This window comes from Phialemonium atrogriseum (assembly GCF_030411735.1).
Source record: "Phialemonium atrogriseum strain 8032-3 unplaced genomic scaffold QBC33scaffold_20, whole genome shotgun sequence".
In the NCBI taxonomy this organism is placed as follows: Eukaryota; Fungi; Ascomycota; class Sordariomycetes; order Cephalothecales; family Cephalothecaceae; genus Phialemonium; species Phialemonium atrogriseum.
Genome location: NW_026848157.1, coordinates 1 through 20,763, shown reverse-complemented (window position 1 = coordinate 20,763; position 20,763 = coordinate 1). Strand labels below are relative to the sequence as shown.

The 20,763-nt window shown below is 48.0% G+C and overlaps 4 protein-coding genes across 4 annotated transcripts; 2 read left to right on the top strand and 2 right to left on the bottom strand.

Annotated features, from left to right (window-relative positions):
* The first annotated feature begins 3,421 nt into the window (after positions 1–3,421).
* QBC33DRAFT_495788 (Glucooligosaccharide oxidase) lies at positions 3,422–5,477 on the top strand. Its single transcript, XM_060425551.1, has 5 exons — positions 3,422–3,949; positions 4,037–4,652; positions 4,752–4,763; positions 4,845–4,940; positions 5,016–5,477. The coding sequence occupies exons 1-5, from the start codon at positions 3,471–3,473 to the stop codon at positions 5,388–5,390; spliced, it is 1,578 nt and encodes a 525-aa protein (XP_060281333.1). The 5' UTR covers positions 3,422–3,470; the 3' UTR covers positions 5,391–5,477.
* A 722-nt stretch (positions 5,478–6,199) lies between these two features.
* On the bottom strand, positions 6,200–7,955 carry QBC33DRAFT_495785 (cytochrome P450; the record flags this gene model as incomplete). The annotated part of the gene is made up of 3 exons (XM_060425550.1): positions 7,183–7,955; positions 6,510–7,123; positions 6,200–6,455 (listed from the first exon to the last, which is right to left on the bottom strand). Exons 1-3 carry the CDS (start codon positions 7,795–7,797, stop codon positions 6,200–6,202), a joined length of 1,485 nt encoding a protein of 494 aa, XP_060281332.1. The 5' UTR covers positions 7,798–7,955.
* A 25-nt stretch (positions 7,956–7,980) lies between these two features.
* On the bottom strand, positions 7,981–13,322 carry QBC33DRAFT_621353 (chitinase). The gene is made up of 8 exons (XM_060432795.1): positions 11,764–13,322; positions 11,453–11,643; positions 10,911–11,378; positions 9,689–10,834; positions 9,444–9,612; positions 9,118–9,223; positions 8,490–9,056; positions 7,981–8,374 (listed from the first exon to the last, which is right to left on the bottom strand). Exons 1-8 carry the CDS (start codon positions 12,947–12,949, stop codon positions 8,170–8,172), a joined length of 4,038 nt encoding a protein of 1,345 aa, XP_060281331.1. The 5' UTR covers positions 12,950–13,322; the 3' UTR covers positions 7,981–8,169.
* A 701-nt stretch (positions 13,323–14,023) lies between these two features.
* Positions 14,024–15,016, top strand: QBC33DRAFT_621352 (uncharacterized protein; the record flags this gene model as incomplete). The annotated part of the gene is made up of 3 exons (XM_060432794.1): positions 14,024–14,682; positions 14,916–14,953; positions 14,991–15,016. 3 exons carry the CDS (start codon positions 14,024–14,026, stop codon positions 15,014–15,016), a joined length of 723 nt encoding a protein of 240 aa, XP_060281330.1.
* Positions 15,017–20,763: the final 5,747 nt, after the last annotated feature.

The window sequence follows — 20,763 nt, the reverse complement described above, 5'->3', positions numbered from 1 at the left end:
AGAAGGGGCCAGTTGCACGGCTCTTCCCACGGAAGTGGTAGGGGTGGCTGCATCCTATTGTACAATCCATCGCATGCAGTGCACATCGTTGTCGGTATAGTAGCGGCCTGCTCCTCACTCAAGGCGTTTTCATCAAATAGCCAAGTGGTCGAGGCTTGGGCAAGAAAGTACTCCTGTGCCGCGCCATAGCGAGCTGATCGCGGGGGGTGAGAAAGTGAAAAATTCTGGATCACGTATTCTTTACTTACTTGGACCGATGGCTCTAGCAAAAGTGAGGACTTTCTGGTCTAACTCGAATCCTGTGACATGGGGGCCGATTTCGACGATCTCGCCCACGGCATCACAACCTTCAACTGTATCCACAGCGTTCCATACCTCAGGATGTCTTGACCCTGAGTCAGCAGAGTCAGGTATTACATAGGGCGAAGTACGTACTTCCAATCGGCGGGATTGACGCCAACGCAAATGCATTTCAACAGCAGTTCGCCTTGCTGGGGGTGGTAGTCACCAGGGATGACCTTCACTTCCTGAGACGCATCATGATTTACCCAAAGAGCTGTATGAGGCATGTTTCAAATTATTCGAGAAGTAAAGCTACGACGAGACGAGGAGAGATGAGAACGGGAGGAAGGAAACATGTCGTGTAAGAACCACTGCAGTCAATCTCTAATTTCATTGAGTTTATTATGAATTGACTTCTTACCCCGGATTTTTGTGCACCCCCACTCTGGGGACGAGCGAGCGGCATATGCATGCGGGGTAATCTTGCACGTCTTTTTGTGGGGTACTGCAACTGCACACCTCCTCCAGCATCTCAAAGGTTAGTGTAGCAGGGGTGATATTCAATTTTAGAGGGCGTGGCAATATGACCCCACCAGGTACTAGATGCGATGATGACAGGGAACTGCGACGCCATCCAATCTTTCCCGCAGTCAAAGCACCTGGCCCTGTCGGGGGTGGTCGGCCAGTTGATAACCCACAATCCAGATACCAAGTGCGACCTGGTATTCCTTGGGGATTTGACTTAGTACGGTGTGGGTCCTGTGGGTGAACCGTGAACCGTCACACCCGCCTTGGATAGCACTGTCTATGCGATCATGAGGTGGAGTCTCCTAGTGAGTCTCCTAGTACATATGTAAGGTGGGACATGGCATAGTCAGCGTCATTCTAATCGAAGTATCGAGGCCAGAAACTCAAAAGGCTTTTTTTTTCACATGTACATTTACAGTGAATGATCCTAACAACCCTATCGCAGGATGGCGGCTTTGGGCAGTTGATGTGGAAGTGTGTAAGGTTCCCAAAACCGGGCCCCTTTTTGGTCGGGGCAACTTTAGACGAGGTGCCCACGTCAAGGCTCACCGAGCTCAGCCCAGCTCAGTGCAGCTCAGGTTAAAGCAGCGGCAGCTCAGGAATCCCGCCGACAATGGAAATGCGGGCCGTCTAGATTCGTCTCAGATAATGGGCTGTTTTGGCACCAAGTTGTCAGAGATGATGATGGATGGCACCTGCTCATTGTATATGTAATTACATGCTGGCTGCTCTTCGCATAGACTTTCTACCTGACCTGATTGTACTTTTAGGCGAGTGTACAGCATCGGGCGACTGATCACTGCAGCACCCATGACCCTCTTTCCGATGTATTGGCGTAAAAATAACCGAAGTGTTCTGTTCTTCTTTAGGAAACAAATCAGATCCCACTCGACACCCCGTGGCTTCCGATCGATCATTGGGTCGTACGATGCTCACCAACGCATAACCTAAACATAGGTCTGACAAAGCTTGTCCAACTCAGCGCAGATTGCACCATAGGCTTCCAGGCAGATTGGCGCCTGGGTATCCGTCGGCGCCCATCTCCCTATAACCGCCGCAGGGGGTAATCTTGATACCGATTCCGCTCCAGGGGAAATGCTCATTCATCTTACCAGGGCAGGCGATCAAAGATGGCATTCTGTGTCGCAGCCAACGGCCTCATATATCATATCGATTCTTATTGTGAGACTCGAAATATTACATAGGGAGGTATCCGCCAGCATTGTATATCTCGACACTGTCAAAACCCGTTCGCCAGACGAGATGCGCTGCTGTACAGTTGGATAGTCTTTTCGAGGTCTTCAATCGGCGTCGGCACAACGTATCCGGGACCTCCGGGGATTTTCGAAACTTGCCCCCGTTCGGCGATAGCGGTTGGACCTAGCACCGGTTCCCAGACTCACGCTGCACTGGGGTGCCGGGGTGGGCCACACGCGAGCGACATAGTGCAGTTGGCAAAAAAATCAGTCCATAACGTGCCCCTGAGAGTAATTGGTATCCGGGCATGAATGACCATTCTTTACTTTGCGGACAAATCAGTGCAGCCTCCAAGACTTTGCTCGGTTAACCATTGCTTCGTCCATCTAGAGCAGGATACGTGGAGGACGACTCACCATTACACCAGTTAATTACTGCTCGCTCGGCGTAATATGGCAAATGGAAAGTCTCTCTTAGAGTGCTTTCACAATCTCGTGTCAACGATGCCACAATCGCCTTATTTTGAGCTCCCCGTCGCCCATCAGCATACGCGGGTGCCTTTTGCTCCGTGTGCATCGGCAAGGCAGCCCTCTTCCCAGATATTATGTCTACACAATGAGAGAGCGAATCGGTATTTCTATGACCCGGGCCTCCTGGCCTGGTCAGCGAGATGCCTGGAGGGGCAGGTGGGTAGGTTCGCTTGTCGCGTGTCCGTCAGAATATTGATTTCCCTTTTCCACGGCCTACCCGCGCGTAGATTAGTCGTTGGCACTTCAGTATTCACCACACATGCGCCCCGGATTGAGGCCCCTGAGAGCGGACCTCCTCGACCCAGATTTTCAATAGTAGGGTTATGCTAATCGAAAGGGGAAATTACAAAGGTTGTACTGTAGGAGGTGCGGAGTTTCTCCGAGAGACCATTGCGCAAGGATTACGGGGTAACTCAGGCGCTACCCAGGACATCCCCAGGGAAGTCGCTGAAACTGGTTTAGACTGAGTGGACAGTGCTTTGAAGGCGTCATGTGAGATGGTTTTAGGAATCACCGGCCTGCGGCCCCGCCGGCAATCCTTCTAGTATTAGCCCTAACCTGGGTAGGAATCCTTCCAGTATTTGCCCCAGCCCCGGCCAGGAATCCTTCCAGCAGCCTTCGACTACGCTTAGACTATATACAGATTAGCGATCAACAATACGGATTATAAGTGGGTACAATTAGAGGAGTAATTGGAGTCCGTTCTCCTTTTGCCCCGCAATTGTCAAAACAGTGCCTCTTCCGATTGGCGTGCCAGCCCCTTGCAGACCCGGAGATTCGGGCCGCCCCGCTTGCTAAGGGTGAAAGTGCAAGATTACGGTTAAACTACACTATGAATTTAAAACATTAATACCAAGGGCTCCTCAGAGTTGCTTGGCAAAAGGCGCCTAGCAACTGACTTCGTTCTCATCACTATTGCCCGTCTTCAAAACAATGGGTAACATGCTCCAACTTCTCAAGCTCTCTCTCGTCCTCGGAGCACATGTCTGCCTTGGCCATCCAGGGTGCCAATCGGAGAAAGTCATCAAATGCCTCACCGCCTCTGACGTCCCGCAAGCACTCCCTGGAACCCAAGAATTCGCAATATCCTCTAGTGTTCACAACCTCCGCCAGCAGTTCACGCCCCTCGCCATTGCTCTTCCAACTACAGTCTCGCATGTGCAAGCCGCCGTCGCGTGTGGACGTAAGCATGGTGTGAAGGTCAATGCCAGATCCGGGGGCCATAGTTATGCCTCGCATGGCATTGGTGGTGAGGATGGCCATCTCGTCATTGATCTGAGGTTCCTGAACGAGGTGGTTGTTGATCCCGACACGAATATTGCGACGATTGGGCCGGGGACGAAGCTGGGCAATATGGCCATTGCATTGGATGCGCAAGGGAAACGGTCAATCCCTCAAGGCATCTGTCCCAAGTAAATACCTCCCACTCCCGTCCCCCCCACCTCCCCCCCCCCCTCCCCCCCTCACCCCCCCAATAGCAAAGACTAATGAATAAACAGGGTTGGAGTGGGAGGCCACGTTCTCCACGGCGGCTGGGGCTACTCAACCCACAACCACGGCTTGTTCCTCGACTACCTAGAGGAGGTGCAGGGAGTCACGGCAAATAGCTCTGTTGTCACCGCCTCCAAGACCGAGAACCCAGAACTCTTCTGGGCCCTTCGAGGTGCGGGCATGTCCTTCGTCATAGCCACGCGCTTCAAGTTCCGCACTATTCCGCAGCCAGACGAAATCCAACTCTTCTACATGCCCTTCATTTGGGCCCTGTCGGATGCCAAGGCAGGCTGGCGCATTTTCCAAGACTACGTCGCGTCGACAGCTAGACCCAAGGAAATGAATATCAGAGTGGTGATTGCTTCTGCTGCGGTGCTTGGGGCTGAAGGGTCCTCCATCTTTCTGTTTGAGGGGGCTTATCACGGCTCCAAGGCGGACTATGAGACATCCATTAAACCGTTCAGGGATGCTGTCATGGCCCTGGGAGGATACGCGGATGTTTTGAACGTGCCGGAAGTTACTTCTGTCGGTTACCTGGATTCGCTCCTCTATGCGAATAACAATGCTCTGTTGAATCTGTCGCCTGATCCTGAGCCGCTGGAATCAGGTATCGACGACCAACTGGTAAGTGGAAAGTCCTTTCTTGGTTGCGCGTTTTGCTGTGTTCCTTTCTGGGCGAAAACGTGGCAATTGTTAACTGACTGATTGTTTCTCAATATGTAGCAATTAAATGGAGTAAGTGTTGGATCCATTCGTCTCTTTCTTTTCCCCACCTCCACTCAGTAATACATGTTGGCTAACTACCAACCCTCGCAGTTTTACAAAAGCTTGGTGACAGATAAACTGTCCGATGCCACAGTAGATCCCCTCATGGAAGCCTTAACAAATTCATCTCAGACCAATCCAAACCGGGTATGTTCACCTTTTCTGATGTCAACATGACCCTCAAGGAAAACCACTCCTCACTGATACATAACTCCTGGACAGAACTGGCTCTGGATAACCTCTGCCATTGGCGGTCCCAACTCCGCCCTGTCCACAATGTTTCCCGCCAATAGCACCTCCTACTCCCACCGGTCTTCTCTATTCCTCTGGGAATTCAGCGACTTGGTGGACAACACGGCCACCTACCCCAACGATGTCGGGATCCCTTGGGTTAACCAGTTTGTGGACATCGTGGAAAGGGAGGAGGGAAAGCAACTGGGTATGTATTACAATTATGCAGATCCCACGATAGGAGACCACGAGGTAGCTGGTAGGAGGTATTGGCCAGGTAACTACGACCGATTGGCTGAGTTGAAGAGAATTTGGGATGAGAGAGGTGTTTTTGAGAACCCACAGACTATTGGACGTTCGGATTGAGGTGATAGTATCATGAGGGTCATGATACTAGATCGCACTAAGCGTTCAACTAATCAGATAGTGACCTGACTCGTGCCTCGTTCCTTGGTCATAATTCAGTGCTATCCCTCCTCACCATGCTGGCGCTTGAGAGTATTGCCAGCCCGCACTAACGCGCTCTGTGTGGTCACTTCCTACCCATCACCATATCGCTGCATACATCCACCTCTCCATGAGGCTTGGAGATTCGTCACCATGCATTCTGGGTTTCTTTGAAACAAACATCCAATGCTTGAATAAGTCCTCACCTGTCAACCGGTCGGTGCCGAGACGTGGGTTTGCCTCCTCGCAGGTGTGGATTGTTACCCCAAGCGACCGGGCCTGCCTCCCGGTCCCGAGGCAACGACACCAGGCCCGTGGCTATGCCGCAAACGCAAGCCAGGCTTATTCATGAACTAACTTAAAGCAGCAGCAGCTCAGGACCACGGACAGTAATGGCATTGCTCAGGGCAACTTTGGGGAATACATTGTGCTGCTAGTTGACATTAACCAGGTGGGGCGGTACCTCGACCGAGAACTTACCGCAGTATACCGTGCCGGAACTTATGAAAACCCCAAGTTATGGCGAGGGTTTCACCGACCAAGAGGGGCGCGGATTTAGGAATAAGTTGCGGGGATAGGCGACGCCAAATGAGACTAGGTAGGGTCTGTCGGAGAGCCAGCTAATAGGACTTGACATAATTACTCTATGAAGACAGACCCTTACTGAGGTACACTAGGAAAGAGCGTCACAAAAGGCTAGGATATTAGAAGCGAGTAGGCAGTTCTATCTATAAACTGATTTTACAGCAATGTCCCTTTGGTGCAATGAGGAACCTGTTGTCCATCTCCATCATGTCATCTGTCATGCTAGGGCTGAGTCTTGCGCCTCGGCAGTCCCTAAAGAATAGCGCTGCTCCAAGCCGCAGCTCTATCAACGCTAGGTGAAGACCAATGCAAATCCGTGAGCCCGCTCCAAAGGGAGAAAATGCTGTATTCTGCGTCGGTGTCATGGTTGACTTGTCTAGGAAACGGTACCCATCGAACCTATGACTCCAAACGTTAGTGGCTTGTGGCTATCTTGTATCAGGGCTACCATACTGTTCTGGATTTGGAAATGTTTTTGGATCTCTATGCAGAGTGAAGGCTTGGGTGCTGACTACCGTTCCTCCAGGGATGTGGCATCCGTGGAAGTTGACGCCCCTCGGGGGCACAACCCGTGGGAGAGCTCCCGGTGCAGCTCCGTACAGACGGAGAGTTTCTTCGATGACGCTGTTTAGGAGTGGTGCACCTTTCAACTCGTCCAGGCCTAACGCCGGGCTAAGAGTAGCCATCTCCTCTTCCAATCGCTCTTGGAGATCGGAATTCTTCAGGACTGCCCATACAAGATAGGTCAACGTCACCGCAGTAGTGTCCGAACCGGCCACAATGAGGTTTCCGGCTTCGAGACGTATGCTTGTATCTGTTATGGTGGCTTTCTCCTGGCTGTCGGCTGCGGCGAGCATCTGCCCAAAAAGGTTCTGAGTGTTGCCGTTTTGATTGCGCATGTTCCGAATAGCCAACGCCCCGTACTCGTACACAACGTCGTCGGCGGTTACGATGCTCCTAATGGCCTTGAAAGGGAGCCACCGCCCGATGTGGTACAACAACGAGAGCTCGTTTCGCAGGACGCTATTCAGCAGGGCCGACTGGACTGCGTCAATGTACGGCGTTTGCTGTGCGATTCACGTAAGCAGATGCGTTGCGCACGTTGAGGAAAGCATTTCGAATTTACCTTGCCAATCTCGAGCATGTGGAAAGACTCTCCAAATGCCAAGTGTGCGATAACGTCCGTGGCCATGAGAGTCCACCATTTCATCACATCGGCCTCGCCAGCCAGGGCGTCAGCCCTGATCCTGGCCACAGCTAGCTGCACCTTGGCACGGATCTCGGGCTCCCAGTTGCGCTGCAACGACGAGTTGCTGAACGCCTGAGCAAAGAGTCTCCGCCTGGCCGCGTGCAGGCGAGGGTCGCGCTGTGCGAAGATGCCGGGCTCGCGCCCCGGAGTAGTGCTATCGTACCATTGCGACTTCAGGAATCCCGCCCCAATCTTATGGATTTGCGAAAATGCTTCGACGTCGCTGACGGCCACCTCGTCCGGCGCGACGCGGACGATCGGGCCATACCGGCGGTGAAGGTCGTGGGTGTAGTGGATGCGTCTCCCTGCGACTATGTGGAACTTCAGCACGAGATGGGTGAACTTGCTGTACCATGGACCTGGCAGGCTGGACAGCGGCGAGCGGAAGCCGGAGACCGCAATGTGAAGCACGGCCAAGCCAAAGGCGATGAGGGTAAGTAGCTGGATAGAGACTATGGAGATCATGGTGCGGCGTTGAAAGAACTCTGGCATCGGTGATTAGATGCTAAATTAATATCACGAATTTCCCTGTTGATATTTTTGGGTCCATTCGTCTACGCATTGCCATCAGACAAAATATCGTTGTCAGCCATTATGTAGTTTCGGCCGTCGACAGGATACCTCGGCTCCAGCTTGGAATCAACCTTAAGTGTTCGGGAAGTGGAGGAAAAGAGGCTAGTTTCGGAAGTGGAGGAGGATAGGCTAGTCTTAACAGTCACACGACTGGAATACGGTACCCTGCAATGTAGATCGATCTCTCCAGCCGAACCGGCAAATAATCCGGCACCAAGCTTTTGGCACCTAGCGCGCACACAAAGACAAGAACAGAAACAGAAACAGGCGAGGACACCAAGAGGACAGCGCTTAGTTACATGGATAAAACTTTGCCTTAGACTCTTTCTTCCCCTTCGTCCAGTTGGTGTAGGCCTCCTTCGCTGTGCAGACAGGGATGTTGATCATGCCAGCCGCGCGGATGTCGCTCTGTACAACACTCTTAAGAGTGGCCTTGTCCTGGAGGTTTAAACCGCCAGCTTTGTTCCCTTTGTTTGCTATGAACGTGTTGACGGCTCTGCGAGAGGTAGCAGTCAGTGTTATGTACATGTTACACAGACACGCATATTTTATATACCTATATGGGAAGGGAGAGATGGGAGAGAGGGAGAGAGGGAGAGAAAGAAACTCACCCAACCACAATGTCGTCTCTAGTCAGATTACCCCAGGTCTTGCCGTCTAGTTTGTCAGTGCCGTGAAGCTTTCTAAACGTATGGTTATGGCATGTATTTGGACCGCCATTAGTAACCTGCTCGCAGTTATCTTGGTCGCCCTCGGCACCCACGAGATAGTACATCTTGTTCTGGTCCGGCAGGCAGACCCACGTTTCCGGACCCACGTAGTCGTCCAAGTAGGTGGGAGATAGCGGGTTCTGAGTGCCGCAGTCGTAGTCAGTCATCAGCACCACAGGGGTCAATCCGGTGTCGTTCCAGATGGTGGGGATTGAGACGCCAAAGAAGGCTCGCTCGGCGAAGCCTTCGGCAATGAACGACTCGGTTACGTTTCTGGTCGGGATATTGCTGGTGCCGCCGGAACTCCCGTCAATCATAGCACCGTTGGCGATGATGGATGTAAGGTCCTTCACACCATCAGCACTCCCACTGAAGACAATGCTAATGAATTGTTGGGCTGCGAGGTTCCAGGCATTGAAAGTCCTGGTTATGCAATCGTCCCAAGCCACTTTGCCAAGATCTTCTGGCCTAGGAGCATATTGACTTAGCTTAATCCTTCACCAAAGGGTAGCAGAGTTTGACTACTTACTTTGACAAGAGACTTGGAACAAAGCCCAGGAAAATGGAGAGGGCATTCATAGTTGCTGACTCTAAAAAGTCGGAGCTGTTTTTATAGGCTGGCTTTCCAGCGAGGGCTAAATTATAGGTTACCAGGATATTCTCACTTAGCACTAAGCAGCATCAAGCAGCACTCAGCAGCACTCAACAGAAGATGCTTGGGGAAACTAATAGAACAAGTAGGAAAATGGTGAAGAAACAAGGCGCTGCCATAGAGAGGGTGGGAGGGAGAGAGAGTGGGAGGGAGAGAGAGTGGGAGGGAGAGAGAGTGGGAGGGAGAGAGAGTGGGGGACTCACATCCCTTGAAGAACCACCCGCCAACCATGCCGAGGACAGGGTTAAGGATATTGAACAAAGGAGCTAGATCGCCACTTGCTGAACTCGCAAAATCTTTGATGAAGTCATCTTTCCTTTCCATGACTCTCGTCCGGGCAAGTTCAGAGGTTGCTTGAAAATTTTTAACCATCTGTAATTATTCGGATGGATTCTGCTCAGCCCCATAGATCGTCAAGTGTGGGTAAGGGGTCATAATTGGATCTTACCTCGTGTACCACGACCATTGAGTTCCATATCTCGTAAGCACAAGCGCCTGTCTTCGCAGTGATATCATCATACTCGGTGTTGTGAGCCTCGCAGCCCACCGTCATGTCGCAGTTGGTGAAAAGGGAGAGATCATCGCAGGAGGTAAGCGGCTGGACATGCAGAAAGTTGGCAACTGATTGGGAGAATGTGCCATTTTGGGCTGGGGCGTCGCAGCCAAACCACCTAGTCAGGGCGTCGCTCCAGGCGCTGTCGCAGTCAAGTGCCTTCCAGCGCTCTTGCGGCGAATACCTGAGGTTGTTTGTGGTTTCAGGGACCGTGCATGGTATGGATACCCAAGTTCCCGTCCGGAATGATTCATTGCATGTGGCGATGCCACTGCTCTTGATGTTGGCCTTGAACATATCCCACGTCAGCTTCAAGCTGAAGGATCCTGGTTCCGGATTGCTGGTGCCGGGCGGCTCGTGGAAGTCCTCGAGGTCGATGGCCCAGTCGCTGGAGCCGAGAAAGTTGTACGTGTTGTACAGCTGAATGCGTGTGTCCTTGGTTCCCTTCGTCATATAGCTCGCCCACTGGGTGTCGTTGTAGACAAGGATGTCGGTCTGGCTCTTCGAGTCGAAAAAGGTTTTCGCTTTGGAGTTAGTCTTGAGGATCTCTTGAATCTCTGCGTCGCCAATGTAGCCAGCCTGCTGGGTGCAACGTCCCGGAGTCGCGCCGGAGACGCTGCCGGTGTATGTGCACGACTCGGCGGTGCATCCTGGGCTTGTCATCTTGAAGCTGCGTCCATAGCTGGTGAGGCCCACCACGACCTTGTTCGCAGGAACTCCGGCTTTTGTGATCATGACCAGCGCGTTGAGTGTCTCGGTCATGTTGACGTCGCTTCGCAAGCAATTGCCACCGGGACACCCAGGGTCGGACCACATATTGCCGTAGTCCCACTGGCCGTGGAGATCGTAGGTCATGTAGACGATGTAGTCGACGACCTTGCTGATCTCCATGATGGGGATTCCCTTGAGGTACCAGTATGACGCTGGTGCCGCAATGGAAACCGACTTCCCGGGCAGCTGGGTTTTCAAGAGCTTGAGGAACTCCAAAAGGTTGTTGCCCTCGGCCTTGTCCCCTGCCGGGATGCCGGGGATATCGGGTGCCTACGCGAGTTGTAAGTCATCGGGGGGTGGACCGGAAAGGTGTGGAGTCGGGGAGGAAAGGGGAGAGAGAACTCACCGATGGATACTCCCAGTCGATATCAATTCCGTCCATGCCATTATCCTTGATAAAGTTCGCCATGTTCGTAGCTAACTGCTGGCGGTTTGCGGCATTGGTGCCCTGTCGGAATATCATGTAGGTGCTGGGGTTTGTCGAAAAGTCCCAGCCACCGAAAGACAAGATCTTCTTTACCCCGCCAACATTCCTAAACTGGTTGAACTCATACAGTGCTTCATTGCTGCCTAGGCTGACTTTGAAGTCGCTGGTAATGACGGCGAAGGCGAAATGGATGTGCGTATACGCCTTGGTATCGACCTGGGAGATGTCCATGTTAAGACAGTCTCGCTGCAGATTGAAGCCCTCAAAATACGTGACCGACATCCGAGAACTGGGAGCTGAGCCCTTGATGATGTCTTTGCCGCAGTTGGATATGCACTTGTTGGGTTTCGCATCGCAGAACTCGTCTGTGGTACCGCAGTGGCCCCACTGGATTTCGGGTAATTCGTTGAGGTCAGTCAGTTGATTCTGAATAGATGATGAATCGCAGAAAAAGCACTTACAATGTCACAGCAGACGTTGAGAGGGCATGGATTAAGACCAGCCAACGACGTGCCAGCAGCCGGCCTTTTAGTATTGGGCACCTGGGGGCCACAGTCGGCGCCTTCGATGGGAGCAGGCATCGGGGGCGACCCGGAGCTGAGGCACATGGTCATGCCGGCCAAAAACTTTGAGGGGTCGCATGAGTTCCACCCTAGCATCATGTCAGCCAGCATGTATTAGCAAGAAAGGGGGGGTGAAGGAAGAATGACATGGGGGACAGGGAGGTGAACACATTAGTGTTTGGTGCTGTTAATTAGCTCGTGATACTCACCCCAGGTGTCCTTGTTGAACTTCTCAATGTCCGCTACCGTGATGCCATTAGACAGAGCCAGCACCCCACACGTGTCGCCAGCGATAGTCAGGTGCGAGGCGCACGAGCCGTCGCTTCCCTGTTTTGGCACCGGGAAGGGACCTGAAGAGCAGCAGACTCTCTGCTGTGGCTGGAGAGATTGGCAGAAGTCTTTGCCGGGGTTGTATGTTTCGAATTGGTCGAGTGTGATGCCGCACTTGGTGGCGAGTTTGGAGCAGCTGTCGTCCGAGACGACCGTCAATGTGCGGCAGTCGGCGCGCTTGTGCAGCTTCGATCCCCGGTGTCGCTGCCCTGGCTCGTAAGTTTTATTGGAATGGGTTGTCGAGTTGGACACAATGGGCAGCGGCGCAACCAGCGGATCGGCTGCGGTGGAGATTGTCGTGTTTGGAATCTGCATGCTGCCATCCGCACCGTCAACACACATGGCTCCCGATATCCAGGCCCTGAGAGCGCTTTGAACCGAGGCAAATCCGCCATCCACCGTGGCGATTATGCCTACCGTGTCCTGGTTTGTTCTGTCGGTGCCGCAGACCTGCGCGAGAGCCCCCCCCTTGGAGATGCCGCTGGTCCGGATCCGATCAATCAGGGGTTGCACGACGGCGCTTGGGACGCCCGTGTTGGTGACCGCCGCGCCAACGTAGATGCCCACAGCGGCATTCCCCGAAGCGGCAAAGAGGATTGTCCTGTTGTTGTTCAACTCACGTGCATGCGTCAGGTAGCTCTGCACCTCGGCCATGGCAGCTATGACATCGATGACATCACTCCTTCGCGCTGACGACGATGAGTCACCCCCATTCCACCATGCCAGTTCCAGGTTGACCGACTCTGTCGTGGTGTTTATCTGCGCATGGTCGTTGTTGGTCTCGGCAGCGGCCGCAGCATTCTCAAAATCAGATCCCCAAACTGCGCAGCTTCTGACCCGCTGGGCCTCGTCAACGGGTGCATAGATGGAAAAGTCCAGCATCACGGCCTTGTCACACGCGTCGAGTCGGCTGAGGTGCGAGTACACGGTCCAGTTGGATGGGTTGAAGCCGGAAACAGAGCATGGGCGGGGACAGCCATCGAAGCCACGAAAGGCGTTGACATGACTCAGGAGGGGGCTGGTGATGACCCCGAGAAGGGGAAGAAGGGGGGACCTGGGGCGCATGATATCAATTGATACGTGACGTTCTGCGTTTTCCACGGTGCTTTATCAGAGACCATGATTTTTCTGCATTTCTTGAGATGCGTTGAGTGTTATAATAGTTACAAGACTGTCCTTTTTTGTAGTTTGGCCTAGACCATGGCAATGTGTGTCTTCATTTCTGTCGGTTAGACAGGCAGGTTGAAGCAATATCGATTACCTATCTCGAGACCGAGGAAGGACACACTGCCAGGGTCTTTTTGGGGGAGGGCAAACACAAGCTTGGACTGAGCACCAACACCCGGCGGGGTTAAAGTGCATGATGCTGTCGGTGACCCCGAATACTTTGTCGATATCCATCTCCATCAATCAGGCAAGCAAAAGTTTGGACTGCGAACCAACACGCGCCGGGTTAGAGCGCATGATGCCGTCGACGGCCCCCGAAATACTTGGCGATAATCTTCTCCATCAATCAGGCAAGCCCGTATTCTGACCAACAACTTGCAGTCCTTCCTCACCGAGAGGTTGATTTGTGTCAGCTCAACCAGTCATTACCGTCCCGCGCTCTTAATTCATTTGCTGCCTGCGGCCAGGGCGATTTTGCTGCACGAAGTCTTTATTCTCAGCCACACTGGACTGACGATATTAATATGATGTGTGTGGTAATTAATCATGATTATCCATGCAAAAATAAGGGTTCATTCTGCGGCCCCGTTTACAACACAGCCCCGCGCCATCAAATCTACAGGTTAGAACAGACAACCAACACCCGGTCGGTTAATGTTCCGGAAATGACAAACCTAGGAAACAGAGCTTGTATTCATCCACAGCCAATAAGAAAGCGCGTTACTTGCTTATGAGACGCATATTGCCGCAAGCTGCGCCGCTCCGCCATCTTCGTCTTTCCCTAGCCTGATCGATTTTAATCATTGTAAACCTACCATTGTAAAGCTTTGTCCCCTACCCCTTGCCCTTCCCGCCCTTTTCTGATTTCTCTTTTTCCCCCGACACCCTCTCGCACTTCTTCCCTGGAGATCAACCAACCTCAACTCACTCCACACTCTCTCCTGCAGGGAACACACGCAGAGACCAGCAGCCATGTCCACTCTCCTTGCCATCCTGCTGTTTGCTTCTACAACGCTGTGTGCAACATACCCCCAAAGCATCGAAATCGACCTTGTCTTCCCCCGCGCCAACGAGACCTACGCACCCAGCCCTTACTTTCCCATTGTCTTTGCCGTCCAGAATGCTGGGACAGCCTGGCCGCTTGGCCTATCGCTTTCTGTACATATCCGCCCTATTTCAAGCCCTCGCAATGATTCAGGCCATGGCAATGATGATTTATGGGATTCCTTCAACTTTGGCGGGGACTTTACTGGCAGCACCCGCGGTAACGCTACTGCCGACCCTTCGCTTTTTGTCCACGCCACCAACGTCACCAACGGCACCGAGGCTCAATGGGTTATCGTGTGGTCTCTTGGCTTGGAAAACTCATGCAACACCATGGACACCCAGGCTAGCTTTGCAACTAGCCCAATAAGCATGACATTCAATGCTGCTTTTGGTGCCGCAGCCCCTAACCTTGTCTCTGCTGTCGAAAGCTGCTCCTCTAGCTTCAACCTTATAGAGGTGGACCGTCTGAACAGCTCCAGTACATGTCATGCGGATGTGATTAGCAAGGAGGAGACTGGAGAAGGGAACCCATGTGGGCTGAAGCCGCTAGCTCAGACAATCGCTGCTAACGTGTCAGCGGCCATGTGTGTCGCGGAGAATGGGACTGAGGCATGTAAATCGAACGCCGCTGGACTGCGTGAGGGTGGAAGCAGTCTCCTGGTTCTTGTGGTGACTGTTTTGGGACTATTTCTCTTTATATGAGTTGGCGGCTTTTCTGTACTTGGCGCTTCGTGATGCGTGGGTGTTGAGTGTAATGCGTGGTGGATCTTTACATACGTGGAAATCCACAGCTAAACTACCTAACTGCCCTACTCAGGAAAGCCTATGCGCCTGGAACCCTATCAAGGCTCACATGTATCGTCACGTGGAGGCTGACAACACCCCCCCTCAGGCACACTCAACCAGTGCCAGTACTAGTAATTACAAATACACTCAAATGCGTAAAATCCGTCAAATCCTTCAAATCCATTGATTTAATCCTTTTTCAAGCCTACCCCCAAATACGGCGACGAGCACAGGCTGTGCTTGAAGAAAATGTCATGTAATTTGAAATGGCGCTAGTGAAGACAGGAGGCAGAGCTTGTAGAGAAACAGAAGGCAGAGCTTGTAGACATTTTCAGCGGTAAAATTGACAAAATTGGTATGTGCATAAAGCTTAAATGCAGGCGAAATCTTTAGTGCCATTTTCAAGTTAGTAAAATGCTTGTAGGTAGGAAAAGCTGTAGGTTTTGTTTGTTAGCATCACCTAAGCTAGTGTGGCGTTATAGAAGCTAACAATGCATTAGCTTGTTGTCTAGGGTAAATAGAGGCAAATGGTAGTGTAAGGCTATAGTTATAACTATTTAGTAGTTAGCCAAGACACGCATTTAAATCACTATAAAGCTGTTTGTTTGTTTGCCTAAATACCTATTTCTAATATGCAAGTGTGAAATTAGATGCATGGTAGGCAAGGTTGTTAGTCATTTGCAAGCAAAGCATAAGTCTATTAAGCCTACCTTCAAATACAGCTAAGCTATGTAGTAGCCATCTAAAGAAAACGCCATACAAATTGCAGACCCACAATTGAAGACAGGAGGTAGCTGCTGTAGAGAAAAGAAGAGTAGCTGCTGAAGACTTTTTCTTGGCCAAAATAAACAAAAGTAGTATGCTTTTAATTAGCAAATTGAGAAGAATCTAGCCATAGAACTTTTAGTTTCCCAAGCAGCAAGTGCAAAGAGATAAAGCTATGTTAGAATTGTAAGCGTTAGGGTTAGGATAGGTTAAAGCAAGATTGCGACAGACTAGGGTTAAAGACTAACGACTAGTTAAAGCAGCTATTTGATGCAAGGGTAATATAATAAGAGTAAACAAAAAAGTAGAAAGGGGTTAAAATCCTAAGGTTGAGTAGAATAGTTTAAAGCATTGAGATATTGTTAGGTTAGCAAGAAATCATAGAGCTATTTAACTGCTTGCCTAAATACCTGTTTGTTATTTGCACAAAATGCAAGGTTAGATGTTGTGCAGGTAAAGCTAGAACCTATTTGCGCAGAAAGCATAATTATATAAACGCAAGGCAGCAAGTAGAAGTTGTAAAGGCAGTGGAGAGATTAGAGGGTATTGTGCAAAACTAAGATAAATTGCAGACATTTTGATTCCTGCTACTAACAGTTAACCTAATCCTATTTATTGCGCTGCCTAAGTCTAACAGGTTGCAATGCAACAAGTGCAGGTTTGTTATGCAAGGCAAATAGTAAATGAGAGATTATTGTAGGAAAAAGCATGGATAGAAAAGCAGATAGGTTAGGAGCAGCAATGTAGTAAAGAAGGCAAAACAGGAGCAGGCAATGCTGTAGACAATAGGCATGCATTGCCAGTAGTTTTTCCAGTTGCATATAGCAAGTAGGTAGTTTGAGGTTAGCTAAGGCAGCAAGCTAGCAATAGTAGCAAAGGTAGGTGCAGAGACATTAAAGAAGCGACTAATACAAATCTATGCAACTTAGACAGCGCAGTTTAAGTCAAAAAGGTAGTTGATTAAGATAGGCAACAAGAAGGCTAAGCTAAATAGGTAGTTAGACTGCATTAGTTAGCTAATGCATTTGAAGGGTTTAGACTTAGCCTAGTTGCGCAGCATAGTTAAGCTAATTGGCAAAGACAAGGTAGTATTGCAGTAGATATAGAAAAGCATAGAGTAGGTGATAAAGTAGGCAAGAAAGGTAGTAGTAAAGTAGCATAGGCATGCAATGTTGTTTGAGATTAACAAAAAGGAGGTATATGTTAAGTAGAAAAAGCTATTTGATAGGCAGATAGAGAAGGATATGTAAGCAGATTACAAAGAAGTGTATTGCAAGTTGTTATGTTATATACAGCAGATATAGGAATAGGATAATAGAGACTAGCTGCTATATGCATTTACTAAAAAGCAAGGTAATTTGTTTGACAAGTTTTGCAAGGCAGTGGAAAAGCATGTGTAGGTAGAAAGCATAATGCTGTTGGATAAGGTAAAGCAGCAGAAGTGTAAGGACTAGGCAGACTAGTTGTATTTAGATATAACAGTTGCGTTTTTTAACTATCAATATAAGCATATGCTATACAAGAATATATTAATTAGCAAGTTGGTAGTGTTAAGATTGCGCAATGATGACAGTTAGTATAAGCTAAAGGATTACATGCTAAAGTATTTGGTAGTTATCAAGATAGTGTAGATGTTAGTTGTGTATTAGTTAGTAGTTAAGTAGCAAGACAAGGTGGTAGCGTTAGAGAAGACAATAAGTGTAGAGAAGGTGTAAGAGGTAGCAACTAGGTTGTTTAAAATTACCTAGCTAAAGGTTAAGTAGTTTATGACAGTTATGTTAGACAAGTCTAAGCTAAGCCTAATGGATTAGATATTTGATTTACGCATGTATAAGATGTAGGTCTAGTTTACAATGCTAGCAGCAGAGACAGTTGATTAGGTTAGGGATTAGATTATATACTAGCAGATAAAGATTAAGACAAACAATTTGGTAAATATGTTGCATAAGATAGTTAAAAAGGTGAGGGCTAAATTAGGCAAGCTGTTAATAGTAGAAGGCAATAATTTTAGGTTAGTGCTAGCGATTAAGTAGGGGTAGATGGAGGATAACTATAGCAAGGACTAGATTAGATATTCATTTTTGCAAGATAATTGCAACAAGTAGTTGGCAAAGGGTTAAGGTTAGGTAGTGTGGCAGATTTTGCAGTAGGCAGACAAGTAGAAGGAGTAGATGGTAGTAGAGGGCAGTAATAAGATGCTATACTAGGCTAAGGCAGTGCGCAAGTATAGGTTAGTAGTAGAGTGGTTTTAGAAAAGGTTATTGCAATTGATGCATATGTTAAGAGAGATGCTAGCATAGTTGTAGGAGATTATAAAGATATAGCATTGCAATATAGTGTATAGCAGGGTATGCAATATATTAATAGACTAAGGCATAGCAAGTTTTGTAGTGTTATATTACAAGAATTACCGCAGCATAGGCAAGGTTAAGGTTATACACTAGTACTTGCTATGCAAGGTAGGCAAGTTGTTAGTATGGTATTTGTGGTTAGTATTGCTGTTTTAGCAGCAAGTGCAAAAGATGGTTAAAGAGGCAGACAAGCTAAGTGCGTTTTTGTAGGCAGATAAGATTGTAAAGCGCAAGGATAAAGCTATTGAGAAGGCAGAAGTTAAAGTAGAAAAAGGCAAGGTTAGAGACAAGAGAAAGGCAAAGGATAAGGTTATATAGGTGGTGTAAATCTAGAAGCAAAAGTAGATACTAGACTAAATGCAGCAAATTATGCAATAGCATAGCAGGTAGTATTTAAAGGCGCAGGTTAGCATAAGTATGTAAAGGCATATTGCAATTGCAATTTTAAACTAGTATTTAAATAAGGCATTTGAAGAAGATGTAGGCAAAGATGGCAAGTTTAATAAAGACAACAAAGGCATATTAGATAGCATTTGGGATTTGCAGGCTAGATATAGCATGCATATAGCAAGGATAATATATGTATAAAAGTTGTAGCAGAGGGTGTTTAAGATAGTTGCATAGCAGGATTAATTTTAGGCAATTAGCTAGAAATAGCATTGATTTTTTAGATTTGGCGTAAAGAATAGGATTGCAAGGTTAAGGTTAGGGGAAAAACAAAAGCTAGACATATTTGACAGTATGTAAAAAGAGGCATAGTTCTAGCAGTTTATGCAGTTATAGCAAGTAGATATAAAAGGTTAGTTAAGGGTTATGATAGAGAAAGAGGCATAGTTTTGCAGCATGCAAGAGAGAGTAATCTAGGCAATTATCTAAAAAAAGAGTCTGATTGTGCAGGTGGCAAGGATAAGGAAAGGTAAAAGCATGTTGTTTATATTGCTAGCATTTTGTTTGCTAGAAGGAGTAACAATTGTGATAATGCTATTAGTAGCATTGCAAAAGGATTTGCATAAGCAATGCAAGTTATGCAAGATTGATTTACATGTTTGGCAAAGCTAAGAGGCAAACTAAGCAGCATTAATTATGTTTGTAATGCTAGAGTTAGCAGTAATAAAAGGTTTCTAGTTATTTGTCAACTAATTGCAAATGCAGGGGTAGTTAGACTAGGTTTTTGTAGACAAGTGTTATATAGTGTTAGATAGTAATAGGATATTCTAGCTGCAGTTAGGCAAGTTAGGTAAGGTGTTGTGGGAAATGAAAGTGCAAGTAGTGTTTTTGATAGCAATATTAGCGCTAGCAAATGTTAGGGAGTTTTTTGCAAGGATAAGAATAGACAGGTAGTAGGTTTGTTTGTTTAGGTTAGCAATAACAAGAAAAAACGTAGGTTACTAGGTAAAAAGAGTTTCGATAGTAAAGGAGGAAGACAAAGAGGTATGCTAGGTTGTATAGGAAAGGTTAGAAAAGTATAAAAGTAGGAAAGTGATTGTATATAGCAGAAAGGTTAAGCAAGTAGAATAGTTAGGAAAGTTATTGTCATGTCTAGTGTTTTACAGCAAGGTAGATATAATAAAAGGCAAGACATAGCAGTTGAAAGAGTAGGTTAAAGATAGTTAAGTAATTGTAACAACAAATATGTTAAAGATAGGCATTGACATTGCAGATATGCAGATAGTAGTATATGCAAAAGTGCTGCGTTAGTTGCAAGATTATACGCAAAAGAGTAGGCAGGCAAGGCAAGATAGAAAAGCAAGCAAGGTAGTAATAGTTTGCAAAAGCAGCAGTAGTTAAAAGCAGCAAAGAGAAAGGATAGGCAGTTAGGTAAAGCAAAGAGAGAAAGGCAAGGATAAGTTAGTGTAAAAGGTAGCAATAGAGGAGTTTATAAAAGAGTCACAATGCTAGCAGGTGGTATTAGACTAGGTAATAGATAGGCAAAAAGGCTATATGTATTGTAAGGAAGGCAAAGAAGAGTGCAATATATGCAAGTGTAAGTGCAAGTGCAAGGAAAGGTTAAGGTTAGTGTTGGGAGAAATAGCAGTAAAGGTAGAAAGGCAGTTAAGTAAGAGGATAGAGGAGTTTTTGCAAGTGCAATGCATAGCAAAGCAAGAGAGGCGATAGGTAGGAAGGAAGGCAACAAGAGAGTATAAGAAGGCAGAGGCATTTTGGCAGCAGTTAGAAAGTTAAGTAGGTTGTTGCATATTGTATTAGGTGGTGGGAAAGGAAAGGCAGTATTATAGTGTAAAAGAGTGTTAGATGCAAAGTAGCAAGAAGTGGAAGAATATAGAGGATAAGGTGTAGCAGGTAGTTAGAGAGATAGTTACAAAGCAGCAGTATGAGAAGTTTTTAAGATATTTATATTGCAAAGTGCTGCAAGCGATATGCAATTGGTAGAAGGCAATTGACAGGGATAGAAGGCAGTTTAGAAAGGTTAGAAAGGTTAAATGTTAATATAGTAAAGTAATAGTGCAGATGTTTGTAGAATTAGCAGCGCAGCATAAGAAAAAGGCAAGGCAAGTGGTGTAAGAGTTGATAGAGAAGGATAAGGCAGATAGGTAGGAGATAAGATAGTGGTAAGAGTGGTTTGGAAAAAGGATTAAATAGGCAAGGTTAAAGGCAAAGCAATAGTATTATATGTTGGTACATTTAGAGTAGTTAGAAGATAGGTTTGCAAGGAAATAAAAGTTGCAAGAAAGTAATAAAGTAAAGTATATATTTTAAGTAAAGGTTTATGTAACATGTAGTGTTAGTATAGTATTATGTTAAGTG

Coding starts and splice junctions, on each gene's coding strand:
- QBC33DRAFT_621353 (XM_060432795.1), bottom strand. CDS start 12,949: ATGCGCCCCAGGTCCCCCCTTCTTCCCCTTCTCGGGGTCATCACCAGC. Junction 11,644..11,763: donor GTTCAACAAGGACACCTGGG/GTGAGTATCACG, acceptor ACATGATGCTAG/GGTGGAACTCATGCGACCCC. Junction 8,375..8,489: donor AGAGACGACATTGTGGTTGG/GTGAGTTTCTTT, acceptor TACCTCTCGCAG/AGCCGTCAACACGTTCATAG.
- QBC33DRAFT_495788 (XM_060425551.1), top strand. CDS start 3,471: ATGGGTAACATGCTCCAACTTCTCAAGCTCTCTCTCGTCCTCGGAGCA. Junction 3,950..4,036: donor CCTCAAGGCATCTGTCCCAA/GTAAATACCTCC, acceptor ATGAATAAACAG/GGTTGGAGTGGGAGGCCACG. Junction 4,941..5,015: donor CTCAGACCAATCCAAACCGG/GTATGTTCACCT, acceptor ACTCCTGGACAG/AACTGGCTCTGGATAACCTC.